Source organism: Rhinopithecus bieti, unplaced genomic scaffold (genome assembly GCF_001698545.2).
Source record: "Rhinopithecus bieti isolate Rb0 unplaced genomic scaffold, ASM169854v2 scaffold_13400, whole genome shotgun sequence".
Taxonomy (NCBI): domain Eukaryota; kingdom Metazoa; phylum Chordata; class Mammalia; order Primates; family Cercopithecidae; genus Rhinopithecus; species Rhinopithecus bieti.
Window position 1 is genome coordinate 4055036 of NW_016807991.1, and position 22582 is coordinate 4077617.

Consider the following 22582-nt stretch of genomic DNA (forward strand, 5'->3'; position numbering starts at 1 on the left):
TGCTCTTGAACTCCTGACTCAAGTGATTTGCCTGCCTCGGCCTCCCAAAGTGCTGGGATACAGGCATGAGACACCGCAGCCGGCCAGGCAATGGTTTTTTAGATATGACGTCAAAAGCACAAGTGACAACAGAAAAATAAATTGTACTTCATCAAAGTGAAATACTTTTCTGCAACAAAGAACTTCACGCACGTCCCTGTGAAGAGACCACCAAACAGGCTTTGTGTGAGCAACAAGGCTGTTTATTTCACCTGGGTGCAGGTGGGCTGAGTCCGAAAAGAGAGTCAGCAAAGGGCGGTGGGATTATCATTAGTTCTTATAGGTTTTGGGATAGGCAGTGGAGTTAGGAGCAATGTTTTGCGGGCAGTGGGTGGATCTCACAAAGTGCATTCTCAAGGGTAGGGAGAATTACAAAGAACCTTCTTAAGGGTGGGGGAGATTACAAAGTACATTGATCAGTTAGGGTGGGGCAGAAACATCACAATTTTGGAATGTCATCAGTTAAGGCTATTTTCACTTCTTTTGTGGATATTCAGTTGCTTCAGGCCATCTGGATGTAGACGTTCACGTCACAGGGGATATGATGGTTTAGCTTGGGCTCAGAGGCCTAACAAGAACACCATCAAGAAAGTGAAAAGATAACTCACAGAATGGAAGAAAATACTTGCAAATCATGTGTATCTAAGGGGCTTGGAGTTTGAGACCAACTTGGGCAATGTGGGAAGACCTCACTGCTACAAAAAAAAAAAAAAAAAAAAAAATTAGCCAGGTTGGGTGGCACACACCTGTGGTCCCAGCTACTCAGAAGGTGAGACCGTGTGTCAAAGAAAACAAACAAAAAAAAAAGCAAAAGATTTCCAGAGACATTTTTTCCAAATAATATAAATACAAATGGCCAACAAGCACATGAAAAGATGCTCGCAGGTCAGATGTGGTGGTTCACGCCTGTGATCCCAGACTTTGGGAGACCGAGGTGTGCGGATCACTTGAGGGCAGGAGTTTAAGACTAGACCAGCCTGGCCAACATGGTGAAACCTCGTGTCACTAAAAACACAAAAATTAGCCAGGCATGCTGGTGCCCATGTGTAATGCCAGCTACTCAGGAGCTGAGACACAAGAATCTCTTGAACCCAGGGGATGGAGTTTGCAATGAACCAAGATCTCATCACTGCATTCCAGCCTAGGTGACAGAGCAAGACTTGGTCTCGGAAAAAAAACAAAAAAGTGATGTATCTATACAATAGAAATACTAATCCATAAAAAGAAATTAAGTACTGATACATGTAACAACATGGATGAAGCCTTCAAGAAAAAAATTAGCCAGGCATGGTAGCGGGTGCCTGTAGTCGCAGCTACTCGGGAGGCTGAGGCAGGAGAATCGCTTGAACCCGGGAGGCAGAGCTTGCAGTGAGCTGAGTTCGCACCATCACACTTCAGCCCAGGTGACAGTGTGAGACTCCGTCTCAAAAAAAAAAAAAAAAAGGATGAACCTTGAAAATATTGTGGTGAGTGAAGGAAGCCAGTCACAGAAGACCACCTGTTGTATATCCAGAACTGGCAAATCTCTACAGATGGAAAGTTAATTAGTGGTTGCTTAGGTCTGAGGGAATAGCAGGGTCACAGCCAAAGGATGGCAGGTTTCTCTGTGGTAAGGAAAATGTTCTAAAATGGACTGTGGTGACGGTTGCACATGCCTGTGAATACCTAAACTGTTGAATTTTATGTTTTAAATGGGTGAATTATATGGTATATGTATCATATCTCAATAAAAGCTGTTAAGAAAACAATGGGGCCCAGCTGTGGTGGCTCACGCCTGTAAGCCCAACACTGGGAGGCTGAGGTGGGCAAATCATTTGAGCCCAGGAGTTCAAGACCAGCCTGGGCAACATATTGAGACTTCATCTCTACAAAAAAATAAAAAATTATCTGGGCACCGTGGCTCATGCCTGTAATCCCCGTACTTTGGGAGGCCGAGGTGGGTGGATCACTTGAGGTCAGGAGTTCAAGACCAGCCTGGCCAACATGGTGAAACCCCATCTCTACTAAAAATAGAAAAATTAGCCCAGTGTGGTGGTACAAGCCTGTAATCCCAGCCACTCAGAAGGCTGAGGTGGGAGAATCGCTTGAACCCAGGGGGCAGAGGTTGCAGTGGGCCAAGATCACACCACTGCATTCCAGCCTGGGCAACAGAGTGAGACTCCATCTCAAAAAAAAAAAAAAATCAAAAATTAGTCAGGCTTGGTGGTGTGTGCCTGTGGTCCCAGCTACTTGGGAGGCTGAGGCAGGAGGATCACCTGTGCCCAGATGTCCAAGGTGCAGTGAGCCGAGATCACGCCACTGCACTTCAGCCCAAGCAATTCCAGATTTCATCGGATGACCTGCTCCTTTTGAGCACACTTCAGTAAAGCATTTTTTGGCACTGCCAACAACAAACAAATACCATGAGTGGCCTTTGGGCTGGTTGAAATGGAATGAAACTCACAAACCATACCTCCCTACAAGGGCCCATTCTATCAGGGCAGAGATGAGCAAAGCAGCCTCTTCTCCATGCCTTTTACTCACCTCACCTCTGACATCTAACAGTGTTGAACCCTAATCTCCACTCTTACTATAATATGATCTCAGGTAAATGATACGACCTTTCCAGGCCTCAGTTTGTTATGTGTAAAATGGGGCTGGACATTGCTCCCAGATACGCTGTTGTAAAAGGAACTGAGGGCCGGGAGCGGTGGCTTACGCCTGTAATCCCAGCACTTTGGGAGGCTGAGGCGGGTGGATCACGAGGTTGGGAGATCAAGACCATCCTGGCTAATAAGGTGAAACCCCGTCTCTACTAAAAATACAAAAAATTAACTGGACGTGGTGGAGGGGGCCTGTAGTCTCAGCTACTTGGGAGGCTGAGGCAGGAGAATGACATGAACCCAGGAGACAGAGCTTGCAGTGAGCCGAGATCGTGCCACTGCACTCCAACCCGGGCAACACAGTGAGACTCTGTCTCAAAAAGAAAAAAAAGGAACTGAATGAGATCATCTTCATAAAGTGCCCAGCCCAGCAGCTGGCACTTGGTACGCACAGAATAAATGTTTGCTATTCTTATCAGTTGTCTATTAATTCAACAGGCATTATGGTACTCTCCTGTATGCAATTGGCCAGAAAGATAAATGCCTCAGGCTCTCACAGTCTGATTGGGAGGCAGACAGTCACAAATCTGACCCCCTCTGTCTGTGATAAATGCTCTGAGTAGAGCTTTCTGAATAAGAGAAGAGAGAGCAGGGATTCTGACTAGTTAGAAGTCCACACCCTTATCTTTATTTCCATTGACTCATTTTAATTGACATAACTTTTTTTTTTTGAGATGGAGTCTCGCTCTGCTGCCAGGCTGGAGTGCAGTGGCACAATCTCGGCTCACTGCAACCTCTGCCTCCCGGGTTCAAGCGATTCTCCTGCCTCAGCCTCCCAAGTAGCTGGGATTACAGGCACGTGCCACTACGCCTAGCTAATTTTTTGAATTTTTAGTAGGGACAAGGTTTCGCCATGTTGGCCAGGCTGGTCTCAAATGCCCGACCTCAGGTGATCCGTCTGCCTCGGCCTGCCAAAGTGCTGGGATTATAGGCATGAGCCACCATGCTCAGCCTGTTTTAGTTTTTCTTGGAGAACCTTGATTTAGGCTGGGTGAGGTGGCTCATGTCTGTGATCCCAGCACTTTGGGAGGCCGAGGCGGGTGGATTACCTGAGGTCAGGAATTCGAGACCAGCCTGGTTAACATGGTGAAACCCCATCTCTACTAAAAGTATAAAATTAGCCTGGTGTGGTGGCACACACCTGTAATCCCAGCTACTCAGGAGGCTGAGGCAGGAGAATCGCTTGAACCCGGGAGGCAGAGGTTGCAGTGAACCAAGATTGCGCCATTGCACTCCAGCCTGGGCAACAGAGGAAGACTCCACCTCAAAATAAATAAATAAATAAAAATACAGAGGCCGGGCGCGGTGGCTCAAGCCTGTAATCCCAGCATTTTGGGAGGCGGAGATGGGCAGATCATGAGGTCAGGAGATCGAGACCATCCTGCCTAATACGGTGAAACCCCGTCTCTACTAAAAAAATACAAAAAACTAGCTGGGCGAGGTGACGGGCGCCTGTAGTTCCAGCTACTCCGGAGGCTGAGGCGGGAGAATGGCGTGAACCTGGGAGGCGGAGCTTGCAGTGAGCTGAGATCCGGCCACTGCACTCCAGCCTGGGCGACAGAGCGAGACTCCGTCTCAAAAAAAAAAAATAGAAACTAGGCTTGGCACAGTGGCTCAAACTTGTAATGCCAGCACTTTGGGAGGCCAAGGCAGGTGGATCACCTGAGGTCAGGAGTTTGAGACCAGCCTGACCAACATGGTGAAACCCCATCTCTACTAAAAATACAAAAAATAGCCGGGCGTGGTGGCGTGCGCCTGTAATCCCAACTACTCAGGAGGCTGAGGCAGAGGCTGCAGTGAGCCGAGATGGCACCACTGCACTCCAGCCTGAGCTGCCGAGTAAAATTTCGTCTCAAAAAAGGAAAAAAAAACTTTGGCGTTAAGGGGAAGCATGTCCGTTTGTTCCAGATGGACTCTGAAACATTGATTGTATTTGGGAAATGTGTTTACTGTTTTTTAAAAATCCCATCTAGTGTGTTACTGAAATTTGTTTACTGAAGTCTCCTTTGACCTTTGACCTTCCCCCCATTTCCTGGCCAGATGTCTCAGGATTAGCGGGGAGGTGGCACTGTAATGGAAACCCTTCACCCTGAGGTTTGTCCTGTGCTCTGCTGGCTGAGAAACTTGCTTGTATCTTGCTGATTATCAGGTAGGGCTGAGGCGTCTGGATAGAATTCTGGGTTATATCCACCACAGGGACACACTAGCCAGTGGTGGGAATGCCATGCATGCCAGCCAGGTGTCTGCTGACCTAGACCAGGCTGGAGTGCAGTGGCGCCATCTCGGCTCACTGCAAGCTCCGCCTCCTGGGTTCACTCCATTCTCGTGCCTCAGCCTTCCGAGTAACTGGGACTACAGGCGCCTGCCACCACCCCTGGCTAATTTTTTGTATTTTTTTAAGTAGAGATGGGGTTTCACTGTGTTAGCCAGGATGGTCTCTATCTCCTGATCTCGTGATCTGCCCGCCTCAGTCTCCCAAAGTGCTGGGATTACAGGCATGAGCCACCGTGCCCAGCCCTTGTTTTTGTTTTGAGATGGAATCTCACTGTTGCCCAGACTGGAGTGCAATGGTGTGGTCTTGGCTCACTGCAACCTCCGTCTCCCAGGTTCAAGCAATTCTCCTACCTCAGCCTCCCAAGTAGCTGGGATTACAGGCACGTGCCACCATACCTAGCTAATTTTCGTATTTTTGGTAGAGACAGGGTTTCGCCATGTTGGCCAGGCTGGTCTTGAACTCCTGACCTCGTGACCCGCCTGCCTTGGCCTCCCAAAGTGCTGGGATTACAGGTGTGAGCCACCACTCCCGGCCATGTTTTTTTTTTTTTTTGTCAGGGCCTTGCTCTGTCACACAGGCTGGCGTGCAGTGTCACCTTCACAGCTCACTGAAACCTTCAACTCCTGAGCTGAAGCAATCCTCCCACCTCAGCCTCCCAAGTTGCTGAGGTTACACGGGTAAGCCACTGCACCCAGCTCTAACAATGTTTGTCCAGGCCATGGCAAACCTGGCCTACCACTGAGGACAGGCACTCCAAAATGCCTCTTCTCCATGAGAGTCAGCGTCTGTCTTCCACACAAAAACCAAATCCTTGTGCCCTCCTTGCTCAACTTGACCTTTGTTTATGTTTCACAGAACTATACACTTGATGCAGCCCTGGCTTCTGCATTGCAGTCACAGTCTGATTCCCTGATGGACTTAGGTCCAAGGCTCCCAGTGTTTTCAGAGACTGACATCTTGCTCCCAGCAGATGGCTCACCATCTCACCCGTTCTGGGAGATTCTTTTTATTGTTTCCTCTAGAGGGTTAACCTATTTCCTGATCTGGGCTCCCTTTGCCCTTCTATAATATTCATAACAGTGTCTGGACTATTGATAATAATATTGAGCCCATGGTAAGCCCAGATCGCAGGGCTGTTATCTCACCAGGATGCACCTGCGGGGCAGCAGTGCTTGTTTACTACCAGCTTTTTTTTTTTTTTGAGACGAAGTCTTGCTCTGTCTCCCAGGCTGGAGTGCAGTGGTGCGATCTCGGCTCACTACAAGCTCCGCCTCCTGGGTTCACACCATTCTCCTGCCTCAGCCTCCCAAGTAGCTGGGACTACAGGCGCCCGCCACCATGCCTGGTTAATTTTTTGTATTTTTAAAAGAGACAGGGTTTCACCGTGTTAGTCAGGATGGTCTCGATCTCCTGACCTTGTGATCCGCCCGTCTTGGCCTCCCAAAGTGCTGGGATTACAGGCGTGAGCCACCGCGCCCAGCCGTTGTTTTTTTTGGGGTTTTGTTTTTGTTTTTGTTTCTGAGATGGAGTATCATTCTGTTGCCCAGGCTGGAGTGCAGTGGCGTGATCTCAGCTCACTTCAACCTCCGCCTCCCAGGTTCAAGCAATTCTCCTCTCTCAGCCTCCTGAGTAGCTGGGATTATAGGCATGCACCACCACACCTGGCTAATTTTTGAGTTTTTAGTAGAGATGGGGTTTTGCCATGCTAGCCAGCTGGGTTTGAACTCCTAGCCTCAAGGGATCCACCCACCTCAGCCTCCCAAAGTGTTGGGATTACAGGCGTGCGCCACTTCGCCCAGCCCGAGTCCATTTTCTCAGCCTGTTTCCTGTACTCCTGCAGCCCCGCTCTACTGGCTTCTGCTTACGAAAGTGTCAAGAGTTAAAGCTCAGCCTCTTGGTGACGGACAGGAGGGGCAGCTGCTCTCTCAGACTCAGTTCCTACACGAAACACTCTCGGTTTGGAAACCAGGCCAGTAACCAAAGCTTTTGGGAACCAGACTGATTCTTTGCCACCAATACTGGAAGCAGATCCAGCCAGCTGTGCTTGGGGGCTGCTGGGGCCATTTGGTTTGGTCAGCAGTCACTCCTGGAACTTCTGCTATGTGACAGGCATGATTCCAGAGGCAGACACACTCATTCCCTGCCTTCGGAGCACCGGAGCTGCTCGTCCCCCTCCGGTCTCAGATGCCCCTGCTCAGATAACCCAGCTGCAGGTCTTGTCTCTGTTTGCTGCCCCAACTCTGTCCCTGAAGTTCCGCCCTCTAGGTTGACAACCACCCTGCTGCTGGCCAAAGAGCATGTCCAGACCTACAAGGTGCAGCTGACAGCTTAGGACCGAGGCTGTCTCCTCTTGCGCCTCACACTGGCTGGAAAGCTGCTGGCTGGCACTGCAGCTGCCCACGCCTCAGGCCGCTGGCAGTGGGCAGGTGGATTGAAACTAGCTGCAGGTGCAGAACTGGGGAGGGAGAGCCCTGTGAGCCGTGATGCCTGGGCTGCGGACCCAAGCCCCTCCTGACCCCTCTGCTTGGCCCCCTGGCTCAGTCCCTGGCAGAGAGGAGCTTATGGAGGGAAAGTGTGGCCAACGTAGGAAGTGATATGTGAATAGGGATTTAACGAAGCCCAGGTTCCACCTCCATGGGGACAGGCACAATCCCTCACACACCCCTCAGCAAAGGCCCCCTGCCCTAAGCCTGCAGCCCATCTCCCTCTCCTTCCCCGGAGCCCTCTTGTCCCTGGTCCTGGTGATGTCTGAGATGAACCTCTCCCTTTCTGCCCACCCTCCATCCCCCTGTGTGTATCCCCAGAACTGCAGCTTCCTGATGAGAGCTAGCAACTGCCAGCGAGAAGGCCCCAGACCCTGGCTGCCTCACCATGTCCCTCTCTCTGCACCCTTTTCCAGATGACACATGGCCTTACTGTTCCTCCACGAGCTACAGCCTCACTGAAGCCCCCACTTCTTGCTTTCCCAGTAGGGGGTGACTGTAGGACCTCTTAGCTTTCTCCATGGGGAGGGGTCATGAAGTAGGAGGCAGGCTGGGCTCCAGTGGAGAGACCTCTGCTCGGGAGACAGCTAAGAAGCGCTGCTCCCAGGTGTGCGTGATCTGCAAGACTGGCCCCTGCTGGCCACTGGGCATAGTGCTCAGATGAAGACACTAGGACATGCTGGGGTGCATCCCAGAGAAATCCTGTGACTCTTTGCTTGGAGGGAGAGTGTCTGGTGGGATCACTGATAGCCAGGGGCTACTGGGCCATCAGCAGGACCACAGAGAGCAGGAGTACCCTGCCCCTTCTCACTCCACAGCCCCTTCTCACACCACAGCCCCTTCTCACTCCACAGCCCCTTCTCACACCACAGCCCCTTCTCACACCACAGCCACTTCTCACTCCACCGCCCCTTCTCACTCCACCGCCCCTTCTCACTCCACAGCCCCTTCTCACTCCACAGCCCCTCGCAATAGAGGCCTTGTGCAAACTCCTCTGTGCATAAACACAGAGCTGTCTCAGCTGCACCCACCTTGGCCTGCAGCCTCCCTCATTTCCCAGACCTGCTGACAAAGGGATCAGGGAGGGAAAGGGCAGCCACCCAGCCCAAGAAGAGGGCATCCTTAGTCTTCTGAGGGTGCCGTAGAATTTGGGTTGGCAACCCAACAGGGGCCTACCCCTTCTCCCCTTCTTCTAGCCTTGCCTTGGAGGAGGACGCTGGAAGGCCAGCTTTTGTGCAGCTGTTGCTGGTCAGAAGCCAGGCCCAGCTTCATAAGAGTGGTTCAGGCTGGTGACATCCTTGTGATCAGGGCATCTCCCTGAGGAATGCCCACAGAAGCAGGAGGAGCACCATAGGGGTGAGGGAAGAGGCTGTGAGGGCCTGGGCAAGGTGCAGCCAGCTCAGCGTCAGTGGGACTGATCAGTGCCTGGGGTGGGGCTGAGAGAGGTGGGCTGCGATTCCTTTAGCAAGATGATTAAAATGCTCCCGCCCCAAGGGATGGGGAGAGAATGCCCAGGATAGGGGCTCAAGGATCTCATGCCTGGTGGACCACAGCACCCCCGTAAGACAACTGCAGAAGGGGTGAAAACTCCCCACCTGATGCTTCTCTATGGCGGGCTAGACTAGCCATAGGCCTCAGTCTCTGAATCTGAACACAGGCCAGGACCATCTTGCAGAAACCATAGGGCAAGCCCTTGTTTCCTGCTGATTGAATTGCAGGCAGCTGACCGGTGTTCCGCAGTGTTCCTCCCTCTACTGACCTACCTGAAGGTGATTCAGGAGAAAGGGACTGTTTTCCCAGGGCTGCAAGACCCCACCCTGACACCTGACACCAGGCAGTGCGTGCAAGGAGCCAGGCAGGGGGAGCTGAGCAGCAGAGACCGCTGTTGGGGAATCATCCAGTGAATCGATGAGTGGGAAACTGTTAACTTCCAATCCAGGCAGTCAGTTCAGGGCCTCTTCTCCTTCCCTTTGGCTGATGGTCCCTAGGCTAGGACCAGTGGGCCAGGTGCTAAAATTACCCAAGGTCCTGACAGGACTCTGGCCCCCAGAAATTCTGAAAACCAAGCCACTCCACTTGTCCTGAAGCCCTTAGCCTGTCTTTGGGAAGGTGGCTGGAAGACCACTTGTTCGTGATGAAGTTGCACGTCAGAAGCCGGGTCTACTCTTGGTGAGGGAACACCTGTTGCCCTTTATTTCTCCCATCTTCCTCTTTACCCCTCCTTTTCCCTATTTTGTAGTTACACTGTGGACCCCTGGTGCTGGGTAAAACAGCCCTGCTTCATCCCAAAACTGACTATGTGGACCAGATAATTGAAGTTTAAGGGACAAAACAAATTACGTCCCCTTTTCAGATTGAAGGTGGTATAATTAGAATATTGGTGGGTAAGCAATTTGACCTTATTTTCCTGAGACATGTCCCTACACAAGATTCACTGGGTCCCCACCTCATGTCACCATGCTACGGGTAGGTAGAACGACCGCATAATTTGCCAAATTGGGACAGAGGACAGTAAACAGAGGCACTATTAAATACACTTCAGGCTGGGCCTAGCGGCTCACACCTGTAATCCTAGCACTTTGGGAGCTCGAGTTTGAGACCAACCTGGGCAACATAGGGAGACCCCGTTTCTAAAAAGTAAATACACTGGCTGGGAACGGTGGCTCACGCCTGTAATCCCAGCATTTTGGGAGGCCGAGGTGGGCGGATCACAAGGTCAAGAGACCAAGACCATCCCGGCCAACATGGTGAAACCCCGTCTCTACTAAAAACACAAAAATTAGCTGGGTATAGTGGTGTTTGCCTGTAGTCCCAGCTGCTTGGGATGCTCAGGCAGGAGAATCGCTTGAACCTGGGAGGCGGGGGTTGCAGTGAGCTGAGATCGCACCACTGTACTCCAGGCTGGCAACAGAGACTCCTCAAAATAAATACATCACTTCAACAGGCACAGATTGGCACTGTCCCGGGGAAACTGTCACTGAGGTCACCTCAATAGGGAGCTTCCTTACTATTGAAGGCGCACGGCGCACATCCCAGCCCCAGCTGAATCAGAAGTGAGTGCTTTTTGGACATTTCCCCAAAATTTTAAAAGACATTATCATTCGAATGAAAACCATTGACAAAATGAGAAAATCTTAACTTCAAAAATTTTATTTTAGTCTCATCCATCAAGGGCACAGGATACCTGCATCAGCCCCAACCTCTGCTTTGCTCCTTTACCCTTACCAAGGGATATCCCATACAGGCAGCTGCCTGCAACCAAAAGCTATCTTTGCCTTCTGGGTTGAGTGCTCAAGCCAAGTGTGGAAAGGCAAGCTGCCCAATATAATCCGAGAACCTTCTATGCCAGCCTGCAGACTACGGGAGAAGGTTCACTAGTGTCACCCACTTGGGTTGTCACAGATAGTAAACAGAAGCTAACTCATCACCATAGCCAGGTTTCTGTACTTGTTTCCAGACACTCCAGAGCATAGCACATTCCAACGTCTGATCTTAATCTCATTCTGAAACACACTGTGAGGAATCAGAGTGCTTGTTCCAGAGCTGATTATGAATCTTCTAGAAAAGCGGGTCACTACATTACATTCTTTCATAGGACCTCATTATCACGACCTGAAAGGTACCTACTCTATCTTCCCTCTAAAATCTTAAATTTGAAACTAACCCAAACTTTTGAGAAAGCAATTTTAATGGGGCAGAACTTTAAGCAGTCGCTAGCTTCAAACGGGTATGCTTTGATGACTGCTGGCTCTCATGCTGTCTCGCTGACATCCACATACTACGCTTTTGTGGCCAAAGTGAGTTCTACACCTGCGGGCTTCTATGCTATGGAACGGGAGTGGGGGGAAAAGCTTATTGATAGTTTGTCTTAACTCACACTGCAAATACGGCAATATTATGACATCTTAATAAAGCAGAGAGCTGTTCACATGCTTTCTACAGTATCTTTGTAAATAAAAGGTTCCTTTGTCTACCAAGCAACACCTGAAATGAACTAAGCTCAAAACATTAGTATACAAGGACCTAGATAATGGGACATGTGAAAACTTAGCACATTCAATTTAGGTTTTGGACACTTAGTTGGATAAACAAGTTTATTTGTAAATTTAGTCAACATACATAATTGACCTAAAAACTTCAATAAATTTTAAAACCACTTGGAAGGCCATCTCTATAAAAATGATTTTCCCAGGACAGTAACCAGATGTAACCTAACCCAACACCATCTTAATTGGCAGAGGTTCAGTGGGCTGGAGCTTTATGCTCCTCCCCCACAGCAAGTTTTTATAATACAAATGCCACAAGAAAAGAACTTCGGTACTGTTTCCTCTTAGCAGAGGAGAAAAACTCAACCTAGTTATGAGACCAACCACACAACACAATGAAAAGCTGCACTAACTAGTTCAGAATATTAGTTAATAGATGATGCTGGTGTGAATAACTTGTATTTTTTTCTAGAGCCCTTATAAATAAAATCCCCCAGTTAGTGTTTGCATTATCAGCTAGAGGGTTAGTTAACATGTGGTAGAATGAGGACTTATGCAAGGTATAAATGCGCATAGCATTTTACTATGAGAACAAGTGCAGTCAGAAGAAAACCAACTGGACTCTAAATTACACACACCTTAATGACAAGACTCCCCACCACTTGTGAATGTAAAACATTTAATTTAAAAATGTTGACACTACAATATATAAAATAGCTATTATAAATGCACATAGTGTATTCTATAGCTGCCAGGTTTACTTTTTTTTTTTTTTTTTTTTTAAAGGAAACTGTAAGTTACACTGTGGTTAAGACTTGTATCTTCACCCTTGAAAAAGCCCACATTCTATCACAGTGATGTATGGTCAGACTTAACAGCCCCAATTGTTAAACACTTGGATCAAGTCATAACCAGTTTTATTGCAAAAGGACCCTGTACACATTTATCAATTCTAGTACCTTAATAGCTACCCAACAAGTCATTAACATACAGAAACATGCATCATGAGAAGCAAGAAATATCACCCATCCCTTCTGCATATTAGCAACTTGTCACTCCTGAGCAACAGTGCTCACATCACTGAGGTCTGTGAACAGTCACTTTTCGCATTCATCCTGAGTGAAAGATGGAATGACTTAAGTACAAATGCAACATATTATAAACAATTTCTTACAAAAAAAGTCACAAATTAAACCAAAGTATTTTACAGAATTTACTACAAAACGCCATAAAAACTGCCTTCACTTAAGCTCTCTCTCCCCGTATCCGGCGAGCCAACTGGATGTCTTTGGGCATGATGGTGACTCTCTTAGCGTGGATGGCACACAGATTAGTATCTTCAAACAGACCCACCAGGTACGCTTCGCTAGCCTCCTGTTGAGGACAAGAGCCACACCATTAATCCCCCTCGGGGAGCGGAAACCGCCCAGCCCTCCCCCGACTCCAGGCCTTTGTCTTACCTGCAGCGCACCAATGGCCGCGCTCTGAAACCTCAGGTCGGTTTTGAAATCCTGAGCGATCTCCCTCACCAACCTTTGGAAGGGCAGCTTCCGGATGAGCAGCTCGGTCGACTTCTGGTAACGACGAATCTCTCGAAGCGCCACGGTCCCGGGCCTGCAGCGAGCAGGGGAGGGGTGAGCAAACGCCGCCGCACAAAGCCGTCCACCGGCGGGCCATTGTTCCCCCGCCCGGCCTACCTGTAACGATGAGGCTTCTTCACCCCGCCGGTAGAGGGAGCGCTTTTCCTGGCGGCTTTTGTGGCCAGCTGTTTGCGGGGGGCTTTCCCACCGGTGGATTTACGAGCAGTCTGCTTGGTTCGGGCCATTTTCTTTCACCTAAGAAAGACGCCCCGAAGATAATGCCGCCGCGCTCACCCGGGCCGCACCCCGGGGCTGTGGGGAACAGGCCCTGGCCCCTCCGCCGGGCCTCCCGCCTCCCCGTGCCCCACCTCGCGGCGGCAGATGGCCGAGGGCCGCCAACCTCCTCCCCCTCCCCTAATGACTCAGGCTGCAAGGAGCGGCAGCCTCCCCCGGGAGGGGGAGTACAGGGAGGAGTCACTTCCCTCCTTTGACGGGCGGAGGCCCGACTGCCCGGAATCCGGCGTCGGGACCTCTGAATCACCGCCAGGAAAAGGCGGGGACACGGTTCCGGAACAAAGCCCCAAGGGGAAACCTCCCGACCCCACACCCGACCCGACACCAGCGGCCCGAACAGCCCCCGCCGCTCGGCTCCCAACGGCCGCGGCCCGCGGCGGCAACGGTTGGCAGAGCCTGCAGCCGCGGGCAACCCCACGAACGCCTACCCAACGCCGAAGTTTTAGGCCACTTCTCCGACCGCCGCGCCTCTTCCGCTGCCCGAAGAACAGCCGCAATCGCCGAACCAAGAACCGAAACAAGCCCAACGAACGACCAAACCGCTCTGCGCTCCAGGCCCCCTCGACGCCGCCGTTTTTATAGGCACGCTTCACGCTGCGTCTCTGCGTCATAGAACCCTTATTTGCATACACCAACGACTTTTTTTATTGGTGGGCGCTTTCGCCGACGCGCTGACATCCCCCGACACAAAGGCCGTGCTTCGGCACTGTTCCATGATTGGTGCATATCTAGGCCGCTGATTGGCTGTTAAAGTCGCCTAATGATTGGATGGATGCAAAGAGGAATGGACGAATCAGAGTTTAGCACTGAGCGGCCCTTCTGATTGGATAAAATGGAGCTATGTTTGGATCCTTCCCTTGGTTCCAAAGCTCTGCAATAGAAAGTCAATGCAAATGAATTGCATTGGTCTCTTATCAGGATGAGCAGGAGTCTAAACTTACAGGCATCAAGCGAATGCTATGCACGCAGAGAGGCTACTTTAACAAATTTTTTGTAAATATTTTCCGATGTAAAATAAAATGTGTTCCCTAGATTATTTACCTTTCATAATATTTTGATCGTTAAGTGCGTAGTGTGAGAATTAGAATTCAGTAAATCATATTATCAAGTATTTCAATGATCATGCACATACATTTTTAACCAAAAGCAGGTCCCTTGGTGGGGTGGGAAGGGGTAAATAACAGATACAAATAAACATGTTAATAAATTAGAGGAACTGTTTCGTATGTTTTTAAGGTGTCACAAAATATTTTGTGATTTCCATGATTAAACAAGAAGTAACTTAAGCAACATGTTACTTGAATTATGTACTTCAACCGAATGAAATGACTACAGCCAGAAAGGAAGTAGTCCTACTATACTATTTGTATGTCCATGAAGAATAAACGAAAGATAACTAAATATGTGCCCTTTTGTTTAATAGCATATCCTGGCCGGTATTACTTCTGAAGAAACATGACAAATGTTTAAATATGCTAATCCCTACCTTTGCCTAAGTAAATGTCTTGGGTAGATTGCAATAGTCAGTTCTTCAGTTGCCTCAAGTATATTAAATACCATAGCAGGCTTAAGGTTAAGACTAGCCAAGCACAGCCCAGAAAATTGAAATACAGCCTTGGGCATTCTACTCCACTCTATAGTTCTGATGCTTGGTTCAACAAATATTCCAAACTACTAAAAGAAAAAGTAGCAGAAACAGGTATATATAGGTTTCAACTAATTTTTTTTTTTTTTTTTTTTTGAGACAGAGTCTCGCTCTGTCGCCAAGGCTGGAGTGCAGTGGCACGATCTGGGCTCACTGCAAGCTCCACCTCCCAGGTTCACGCCATTCTCCTGCCTCAGCCTCCTGAGCAGCTGGGACTACAGGCACCCGCCACCACACCCAGCTAATTTTTTGTATTTTAGTAGAGACGGGGTTTCACCGTGTTAGCCAGGATGGTCTCCATCTCCTCACCTCGTGATCCGCCTGCCTCGGCCTCCCAAAGTGCTGGGATTACAGGCTTCAGCCACCGCGCCCGGCTGTGTTTCACGATTTTTCTAGGTTACACAGAATCATGTCATTTCCATGCCTCCATGTGGAGGGGCAGTCATTTTCTTTCCAGCTTTGCTAATTATTAGAAACTAAAGCTACCCAGAGAAAAAAGGTATGGACTTACATTTATCCATTTAAGTATGATTCGTGGAAATAGGATGCCGAGTGCGGTGGCTCACGCCTGTAATCCCAGCACTTGGGAGGCTGAGGAGGGCGGATTATGAGGTCAGGAGTTCGAGACCAGCCTGACCGACATAGTGAAATCCCATCTTTACTAAAAATACAAAAATTAGCTGGGCGTTGTGACATGCACCTGTAATCCCAGCTACTCAAGAGGCTGAGGCAGGAGAATCGCTTGAACCTGGGAGGTGGAGGTTGCAGTGAGCTGAGATTGCACCTCTGCACTCCAGCCTGGGCAACAGAGTGAGACTCCGTTTAAAAAAAAAAAAAAAAAAAAAAAAAGTCTGTCTCTCTTACTTGGTAGTCACACAGGTATGTTTCACTTTTTCCAGATTGGTACAAGGGAGGAAAAGCAACACAGGAAATGAGGAAGAACCAAAAACCTCTATACAATGAAAAAAATAGCAGAATAAAAAGAAAACAAACAAAACCCAACAGCGAATGTGATGTAGCCTTGTAGGCTACTGTCCTAGTTCCTCTTCTGTTACCAACCTGCTGAGTAACTTTGTGCGGTTACTTAGCTTCTCTGGGTTTCGGTTTCCTCTTTTGTCAATTAAGCAGTTTGGATGAGATCATCTCCCAATTCTCCCAGTACACACTTCCTCTAAAGCTCATGGTATACATCCATTATTTAAAATCTGGTGCTGTGACCTCTATTTCTTCAGTCAGATCACACTTGAGTATTCTGAGGCTAACATAAACCAATTAAGTTGCGTTTAATCATAGGATTAAAGCAATATACTACAACTTGTATTTGTCCTTTTGTAATTTTTCATTTTCAAACGCCCCTAGTGGCTAAACGATTTAGCCTATTTAGGAAATACCAGTTTCTCAACTTTGTAATGTGGTTTCTGATGTGAGGGAACTTGGAGCTAAATAAAACAAGTACGTGTCACTCAAACGTTAACGATTTTCCATTAGCCCCACCACCCCTCACCCCTAAGGTTATTTGGAATGTGTTTCTTTAATGAGATAATCATTTGCTAATGTAATCCCATCTAAGAAAATACAAATCAAAACCAGTGGATTTAAAATAGATTCAATATGGAAAACAAAGTTAAATGACAACTGTTAAAATCTCTACGGAGAACATTCTAAAACTCACAGAAACAAATGCCTAGGTCTGGGGCATCTGGCTTATTTTACAAAGTGAAGAACTTTGCTTGACTGGTGGGAAGCAGAGATGGGAAAGATAATATCCCAAGTTAAAAGGCTGACGTCCAGAGAAGAAAACTAGAGTGGACAAACACGGGAACGCCCTACTCAAACTCAGGCCTTTCCTCTGGACACTGTGATGCTGCTCGACACTGATAAGTTGCCTGCAACTTGTCAATGTACCTCAGAGACTATTCTAGGCGGAGATTAAATTCGTCCTTGGCCCTTAATGTACTGGAAACAAGTTGGTCAGGCCAGGTGTCAGGCTGAGAAGGCACACAAGTGGAGTTCCAGGTGTCGAGGCTAGTAAAGGTAAATGAAGCGCCTCGGCAAAGGCGCGGAAACTCTCCTTAGCAAAGCTTTTTCAATCCCTCTCAGGTTAGACCCGCCGCAGGGACGAAGGGGTTGCTGTCGGATTGCAGGTGCCTGCAGCACAGGGCCCAGAACTAAGAACCGACAATACAGATTCTTAAGCCCTGCTTGGAGGCACTGCTCTGAGCTGGCATTACAACCGACCCAAGATAATACTAAGTACAAAGGCAAAGTAGTTATGACACCGTTGGCAGTGAAACTATACTTGGAACTCTTTCGCAGAAGTCGCTAGGGCCTCCCTAGCTCTGGGCCCCTTCTCCTCCAGGCGCTCCAGTTTCATGGAAAGGCTTCCCTTTGAAACTGAAAACGCGCTGGTAAGAAGGATAAACGCGACCGGACTGCAATTCCCAGAAGCCGTCGCAGGCCCTCAGCATCCGGGACACGAGCAGCACGGATCCCTGGGTATTGTGGTCCCGCGCTGTGCCAGCAACCCTCTGCCGACGGTAAAATTCCAGTCGGACATAGAACCACAACTCCCAGCAACCCATGCTGCCGTGTGGGGGGTCTTCACGTTCTCGTGGCGCGGCGCAGGCGTACTGGGTCCTCGGCGCGGACCGCGCAGACTGAATAATAAAAGGGGAGCGGCGAAGAGGCAGGAAGACAAGACCATGTCGAAGGGCCCCGGGCCCGGCGGCTCCGCAGCTTCCTCGGCGCCCCCGGCCGCTACCGCTCAGGTGCTGCAGGCACAGCCCGAGAAACCGCAGCACTACACGTACGTAGAGCCCCCCCCCGCCGCGCGCGCACGCCTGACGTCAGCGGCCAGCGTGAGTCACGCGCGCAGGGAGAGCGCGAGGCGGCCTCTTCCTCCCCCCCTTCCTCCTCCGGCCCGGCCCAGACCGGTTCCAACCTGCTGGGGCCGGTCCCAACTGCCTCCAACTGCCACCAACCTCTGGTCGGGCTGTGGGGCGGGAAACTCGGTTCCGGCCGCTGAGTGGGGAAGGCGGGAGCTCGGGATGCAGAGTGCACTCTCCCTAGGCCAGGCCTTCGAGGCCTAACTGTTCCTCAGACCATAAAATCACAGTAGTAGGCTCCTTTGGGGCAGTGAGAAGTCCAAGACACAACCAAGACGAGTTCCGTGGGGCCCAGCCCCGGAACCCATCTCTGAATGATCATTAGCGCGAAATCCTGTCAGGAGATTCCATGCAATTTGCACAGGAAGCCTTTTGTGTCCCTAAGGGTCGTAGGTTGTCCACGAGGGCCACCCTTGCTTGAATTCACAGTCGACGTAGATAAACATGCAAAGATGGAAACGTGTCGGTGCGTGCCCATGACCCTTTCCCTCGCGGGCTGTGCGGAGCCTGAGTCTGGGAGCCCGAAGGTGATGGGTTCCGAGTATGTCTGCAGGCTCAGCAGAAATGTGGCATTAGAGGGACCCCCAAATACCGACACTACAGGGTCCAGCAAGATGGGAAAACCTCTTCCTGGAAGTCTGCATCTGTGTGCTTTTAGGTCGCTGTCTTCATTTCCTTCAAGTCACATTAAGCATTCCCTAGTTAGGTGATGTGGGAGAAAGATGAATAAGGGGCGGTTTCTCGTGTTAAGCAAAATGTTGCTTTCCGTTTTCCCTGATGCTCTGACTGCCTCTCATCCCCATGGGCTTCTGAGTGATGTGCATCTTTAAAAGGGTCCCCAGCTGCGAGAGGTTTTGGAACCTGGGGGGTTGAACAGCTAAGTTGTTCGGTGAACGAAGAACAGAATCATCTGTTGGAGTAGAAAGAACTCAAACCAGACAGGAGGAACTCTTGCTATATAGAAGACCTTGGGAAACTGTTCTGGGGTTGGGGAACATTGGTTATAGGAAGTGTACGGTTTCTTTGTGGGATTCTCTGTTGTTGGCTGAAATCATTTAAGCTTCTTGACTACAGTCTGACTCACGTTAACCATTCCTTTTCTGATGTGGACGTTGCTTTCCTGGTCCTTTCTTACTGGAGATCTTTCGCAGTCTTTCCATTGATTTTGGTGAGATGTTCTTAGCTCAAAGACTACTGATTAGTTGAATGGTGTAGTCTTGATTTTCGAATGTGGAAACTTCACGTAATTGGAACTTCTTTATATTCTCTGGTTGCTCAGATCGCTGTTTTTAGTAAAATAAACACATTTTGAGTCATGAGAGTCTTGGTTTCAGCAACTTGTGTTTCTGTGTTGTGTTGTCATTGAGCATACTATGAAATGTGTATTAGAAATACTTTCTTATTTTGGGATTGACAGGTGAAACTAGTGAACAGCTGAGTAAATGTCAGCGTCTGAGTCTTTGTCTTCTTGATGCTCATTTGTTTAAAACCTGTCTTTCAGGCCGGGTGTGGTAGCTCACGCCTGTAATCCCAGCATTTTGGGAGGCCGAGGCGGATCACCTGAGGTCAGGAGTTCGAGACCAGCCTGCCCAATATGGCGAAACCCCATCTCTACTAAAAATACAAAAAATTAGCTGGGTGTGCTGGTGGGCACCTGTAATCCCAGCTACTCAGGAGGCTGAGGCAGGAGAATCGCTTGAACCCGGGAGGCGGAGGTGGCAGTGAGCCGAGATCGCACCACTGCACTCCAGCCTAGGCGACAAGAGTGAAACTCCGTCTCAAAAAACAAAAACAAAAAAACCCTGCCTTTCCATTCCTTGTGGGTAAGTACAGAGTAATGGGACCTGGCTCTTGAGGTGTCTTAGGAAATCAACAGGAGTAGGTAAAATAGCCAAGCTTGATGGGAGGTTGTAGGTGTTCTTAGCTCTTTGTTCGTATGTATGTGTGTTTTTATATTTTCATTTCCAGAAATCAGAGATAGAAATCAGTGGTCTTTCTTGCTAGACTTACCAGCATTCAGAAGCTGTGATGACTTGGAATACTTCATCCCCTAGTCGTCCTAGGGCTGAGGTGCAGGGAGCATGAGGACACAAATGATGGAACCAGCACACTTGCTGGCTCTGATTTTTCTCTTTTTTTTTTTAAGATAGGGTCTCTGTCATCCAGGCTGTAGTGCAGTGTCATGATCTTAGCTCACTGTAGCCTCAACCTCCCTGGTTCAAGTGATCCTCCCACCTCAGCCTCCTGAGTAGCTGGGACTACAGGCACACCTGGATATGGTTTTTTTTGGTATTTTTTGTAGAGATGTGGTTTTGCCATGTTACCCAGGCTGGTCTGAGACTCCTGTGATCAAGCAGGCGCAAGCCGTCTACTGTTGGGCCTTGGCCTCCCAAAGTGCTGGGAGGCCACCACACCCAGCTTTTTTTTTTTTTTTCTCTTAAAAGAGACATGGGCAGGGTACTGTTGCTCATGCCTGTAATCCCAGCACTTTGGGAACCTGAGGTGGGTGGATCACTTGAGGTCAGGAGTTTTGAGACCAACCTGGCCAACATGGAAACCCTGTCTCTACTAAAAATACAAAAAATTAGGTGGGCCTGGTGGCACACACCTATAGTCCCAGCTATTCCGGAGGCTGAGACAGGAGAATCGCTTGAACCCAGGAGGCGGAGGTTGCAGTGAGCCGAGATAGTGCCACTGCACTCCAACCTGGGCGACAGAGTAAGACTCTGTCCAAAAAAAGAAAAAAGAGAGATGTGATCTCACTATGTTACCCAGGCTGGACTTGAACTCCTGGGCTCAAGCAGTCCTGCCTTAGCCTCCTGAGTAGCTGGGACTACAGGCACATACCTCTTTACCTGCTTCCCCCCACCCCCATAAGGTGAATTCATTTATTGCCCCTGGGAGTTAGGGGACGAGAGCATTTTGATTTTGATTTTAAATGAAAATTTGAGCTGCTTGGGAGGTAAATAGTGGGTACACATGGACATACAGAGTGGAATAATAATTGATCATTGATAATAATCTGTCCCATTTTGAATACAGAGATAGATCCCTTTTGAATATTTGTGTTTTTGCCTGTCAGTTTTGTTTTGTTTTGTTTTGTTTTTGGAGACGAAGTCTCACTCTGTTGCCCAAGCTGGAGTGCAGTGGCGTGATCTCAGCTCACTGCAACCTCCACCTCCTGGGTTCAAGTGATTCTCCTGCTTCAGCCTCCTGAGTAGCTGGGACTGCAGGCTTACGGTACCATGGCTGGCTAATTTTTGTATTTTTAGTAGAGACGGTTTCATTATGTTGGCCCAGCTGGTCTCAAACTCCTGACCTTGTGATCCGCACGCCTTGGCCTCCCAAACTGCTGGGATTACAGGCGTAAGCCACTGTGCCCGTCCACCTGTCAATTTTTTTACCTTTTTAAACTTTTATTTATTTGTATTTTTAGTAAAGATGGGGTTTCACCATGTTGGTCAGTCTGGTCTTGAACTCCTGACCTCGTGATCTGCCCGCCTCGGCCTCTCAAAGTGCTGGGATTACAGGTGTGAGCCCCCGCGCCCAGCCACTTTTATTTTTATTTTTTATTTATTTTTGTCGCCCAGGTTGGTTGGACAGAGCAAGAGACAGGATCTTGCTCTGTCACCCAGGCTGGTGTACAGTGGCATGGGAAGGCCTGAGTCTGAGAAGGTGTGAGCCACTTCACTTGGCCTTTCTTATATGTAAATTAATTTTGTATAGTTTTATACCTGATGTTATTTGAAATTATGTAACATGCAGTAGTCTTTGCAATAATCCAGAAACACTTGTGTGATAATTGAGTCTCACTTACCATAACGGCAATCTTGGCAAACACAGTTGAATATACCAAGCAAAAAATTACTTTCCCATTCATTTCCCTTTCTTGCCCCTTCATTCTTGTGCTGAAATTGAAGTTCTCAGTTTGAGCCCTCCTTTTCCTAAACCAAGAGGATTATTCATAACATAGTCTGAAGGATAATTTTGTTCATTTTTTTTTTTCTAAACTCTTGAATAATCTTGCTTTAAGGGAAACTTTGGAACTTTAAAGGAAACTTTAAGGGAAAATTGGTGTAGCAGGCACTTGTGCTGGACTTGAGGAATCCAGTCCTTTTAGGAAACAGTTATGTCAGAAGTTCCTCTATTGTACAGCCCCAAGTATTTGCTTAGCACTTAGTAAAACGATAATGTGGCCGGGCGCGGTGGCTCACGCATGTAATCCCAGCTCTCAGGGAGGCTAGAGGCGGGAGGATAGCTTGAGCCCAGGAGTTCGAGACCTGCCTGGGTAATACAGCGAGACCCTGTTCTCCACAAAAGGAAAAAAAAAAAAAAAAAAAAAAAAAAATAAATGAAATTTTATTATTATTCTTCAAAGACAAAACTATGTGACCTCTTTTTTTTTTTTTCTGAGACCAAGTCTGGAGTGCAGTGGCGCGATCTCTGCTCACTGCAAGCTCTGCCTCCTGGGTTCACACCGTTCTCTCCTGCCTCAGCCTCCTGAATAGCTGGGACTACAGACGCCCGCCACCACGCCCGGCTAATTTTTTGTATTTTTAGTAGAGACGGGGTTTCACTGTGTTAGCCAGGATGGTCTTGATCTCCTTACCTCATGATCTGCCCACCTCGGCCTCCCAAAGTTCTGGGATTATAGGCATGAACCACTGTGCCCGGCCTGTGACCTCCTTTCACTAGACAGTTTGTCTTTTCTTTTTCTTTTTTTAAAATTTTTTATTTATTTATTTATTTATTT

The 22582-nt window shown here is 48.7% G+C and overlaps 2 protein-coding genes across 2 annotated transcripts in view; one reads left to right on the top strand and one right to left on the bottom strand.

Moving 5' to 3' along the window:
* Positions 1–11499: 11499 nt before the first annotated feature.
* Positions 11500–14329, bottom strand: H3-3B (H3.3 histone B). Its single transcript, XM_017884698.1, has 4 exons — positions 13728–14329; positions 13123–13260; positions 12886–13039; positions 11500–12799 (listed from the first exon to the last, which is right to left on the bottom strand). Exons 2-4 carry the CDS (start codon positions 13248–13250, stop codon positions 12671–12673), a joined length of 411 nt encoding a protein of 136 aa, XP_017740187.1. The 5' UTR covers positions 13251–13260; positions 13728–14329; the 3' UTR covers positions 11500–12670.
* Positions 14330–17531: 3202 nt separating this feature from the next.
* Positions 17532–22582, top strand: part of UNK (unk zinc finger) — a 49647-nt gene continuing 44596 nt past the window's right edge. The window contains exon 1 of the mRNA XM_017884697.1: positions 17532–17750. Coding sequence (XP_017740186.1) covers positions 17647–17750 — 104 coding nt within the window. The 5' untranslated portion in view covers positions 17532–17646. The remainder of the gene's footprint in view (positions 17751–22582) is intronic.

Bases quoted from the DNA above. Each gene is read 5' to 3' on its own strand.
- H3-3B (XM_017884698.1), bottom strand. From the start codon at position 13,250: ATGGCCCGAACCAAGCAGACTGCTCGTAAATCCACCGGTGGGAAAGCC. The intron at 13,040-13,122 runs GTAGGCCGGGCG...TGCTCGCTGCAG, and splicing joins AAGAAGCCTCATCGTTACAG to GCCCGGGACCGTGGCGCTTC. The intron at 12,800-12,885 runs GTAAGACAAAGG...TGTCCTCAACAG, and splicing joins CGGCCATTGGTGCGCTGCAG to GAGGCTAGCGAAGCGTACCT.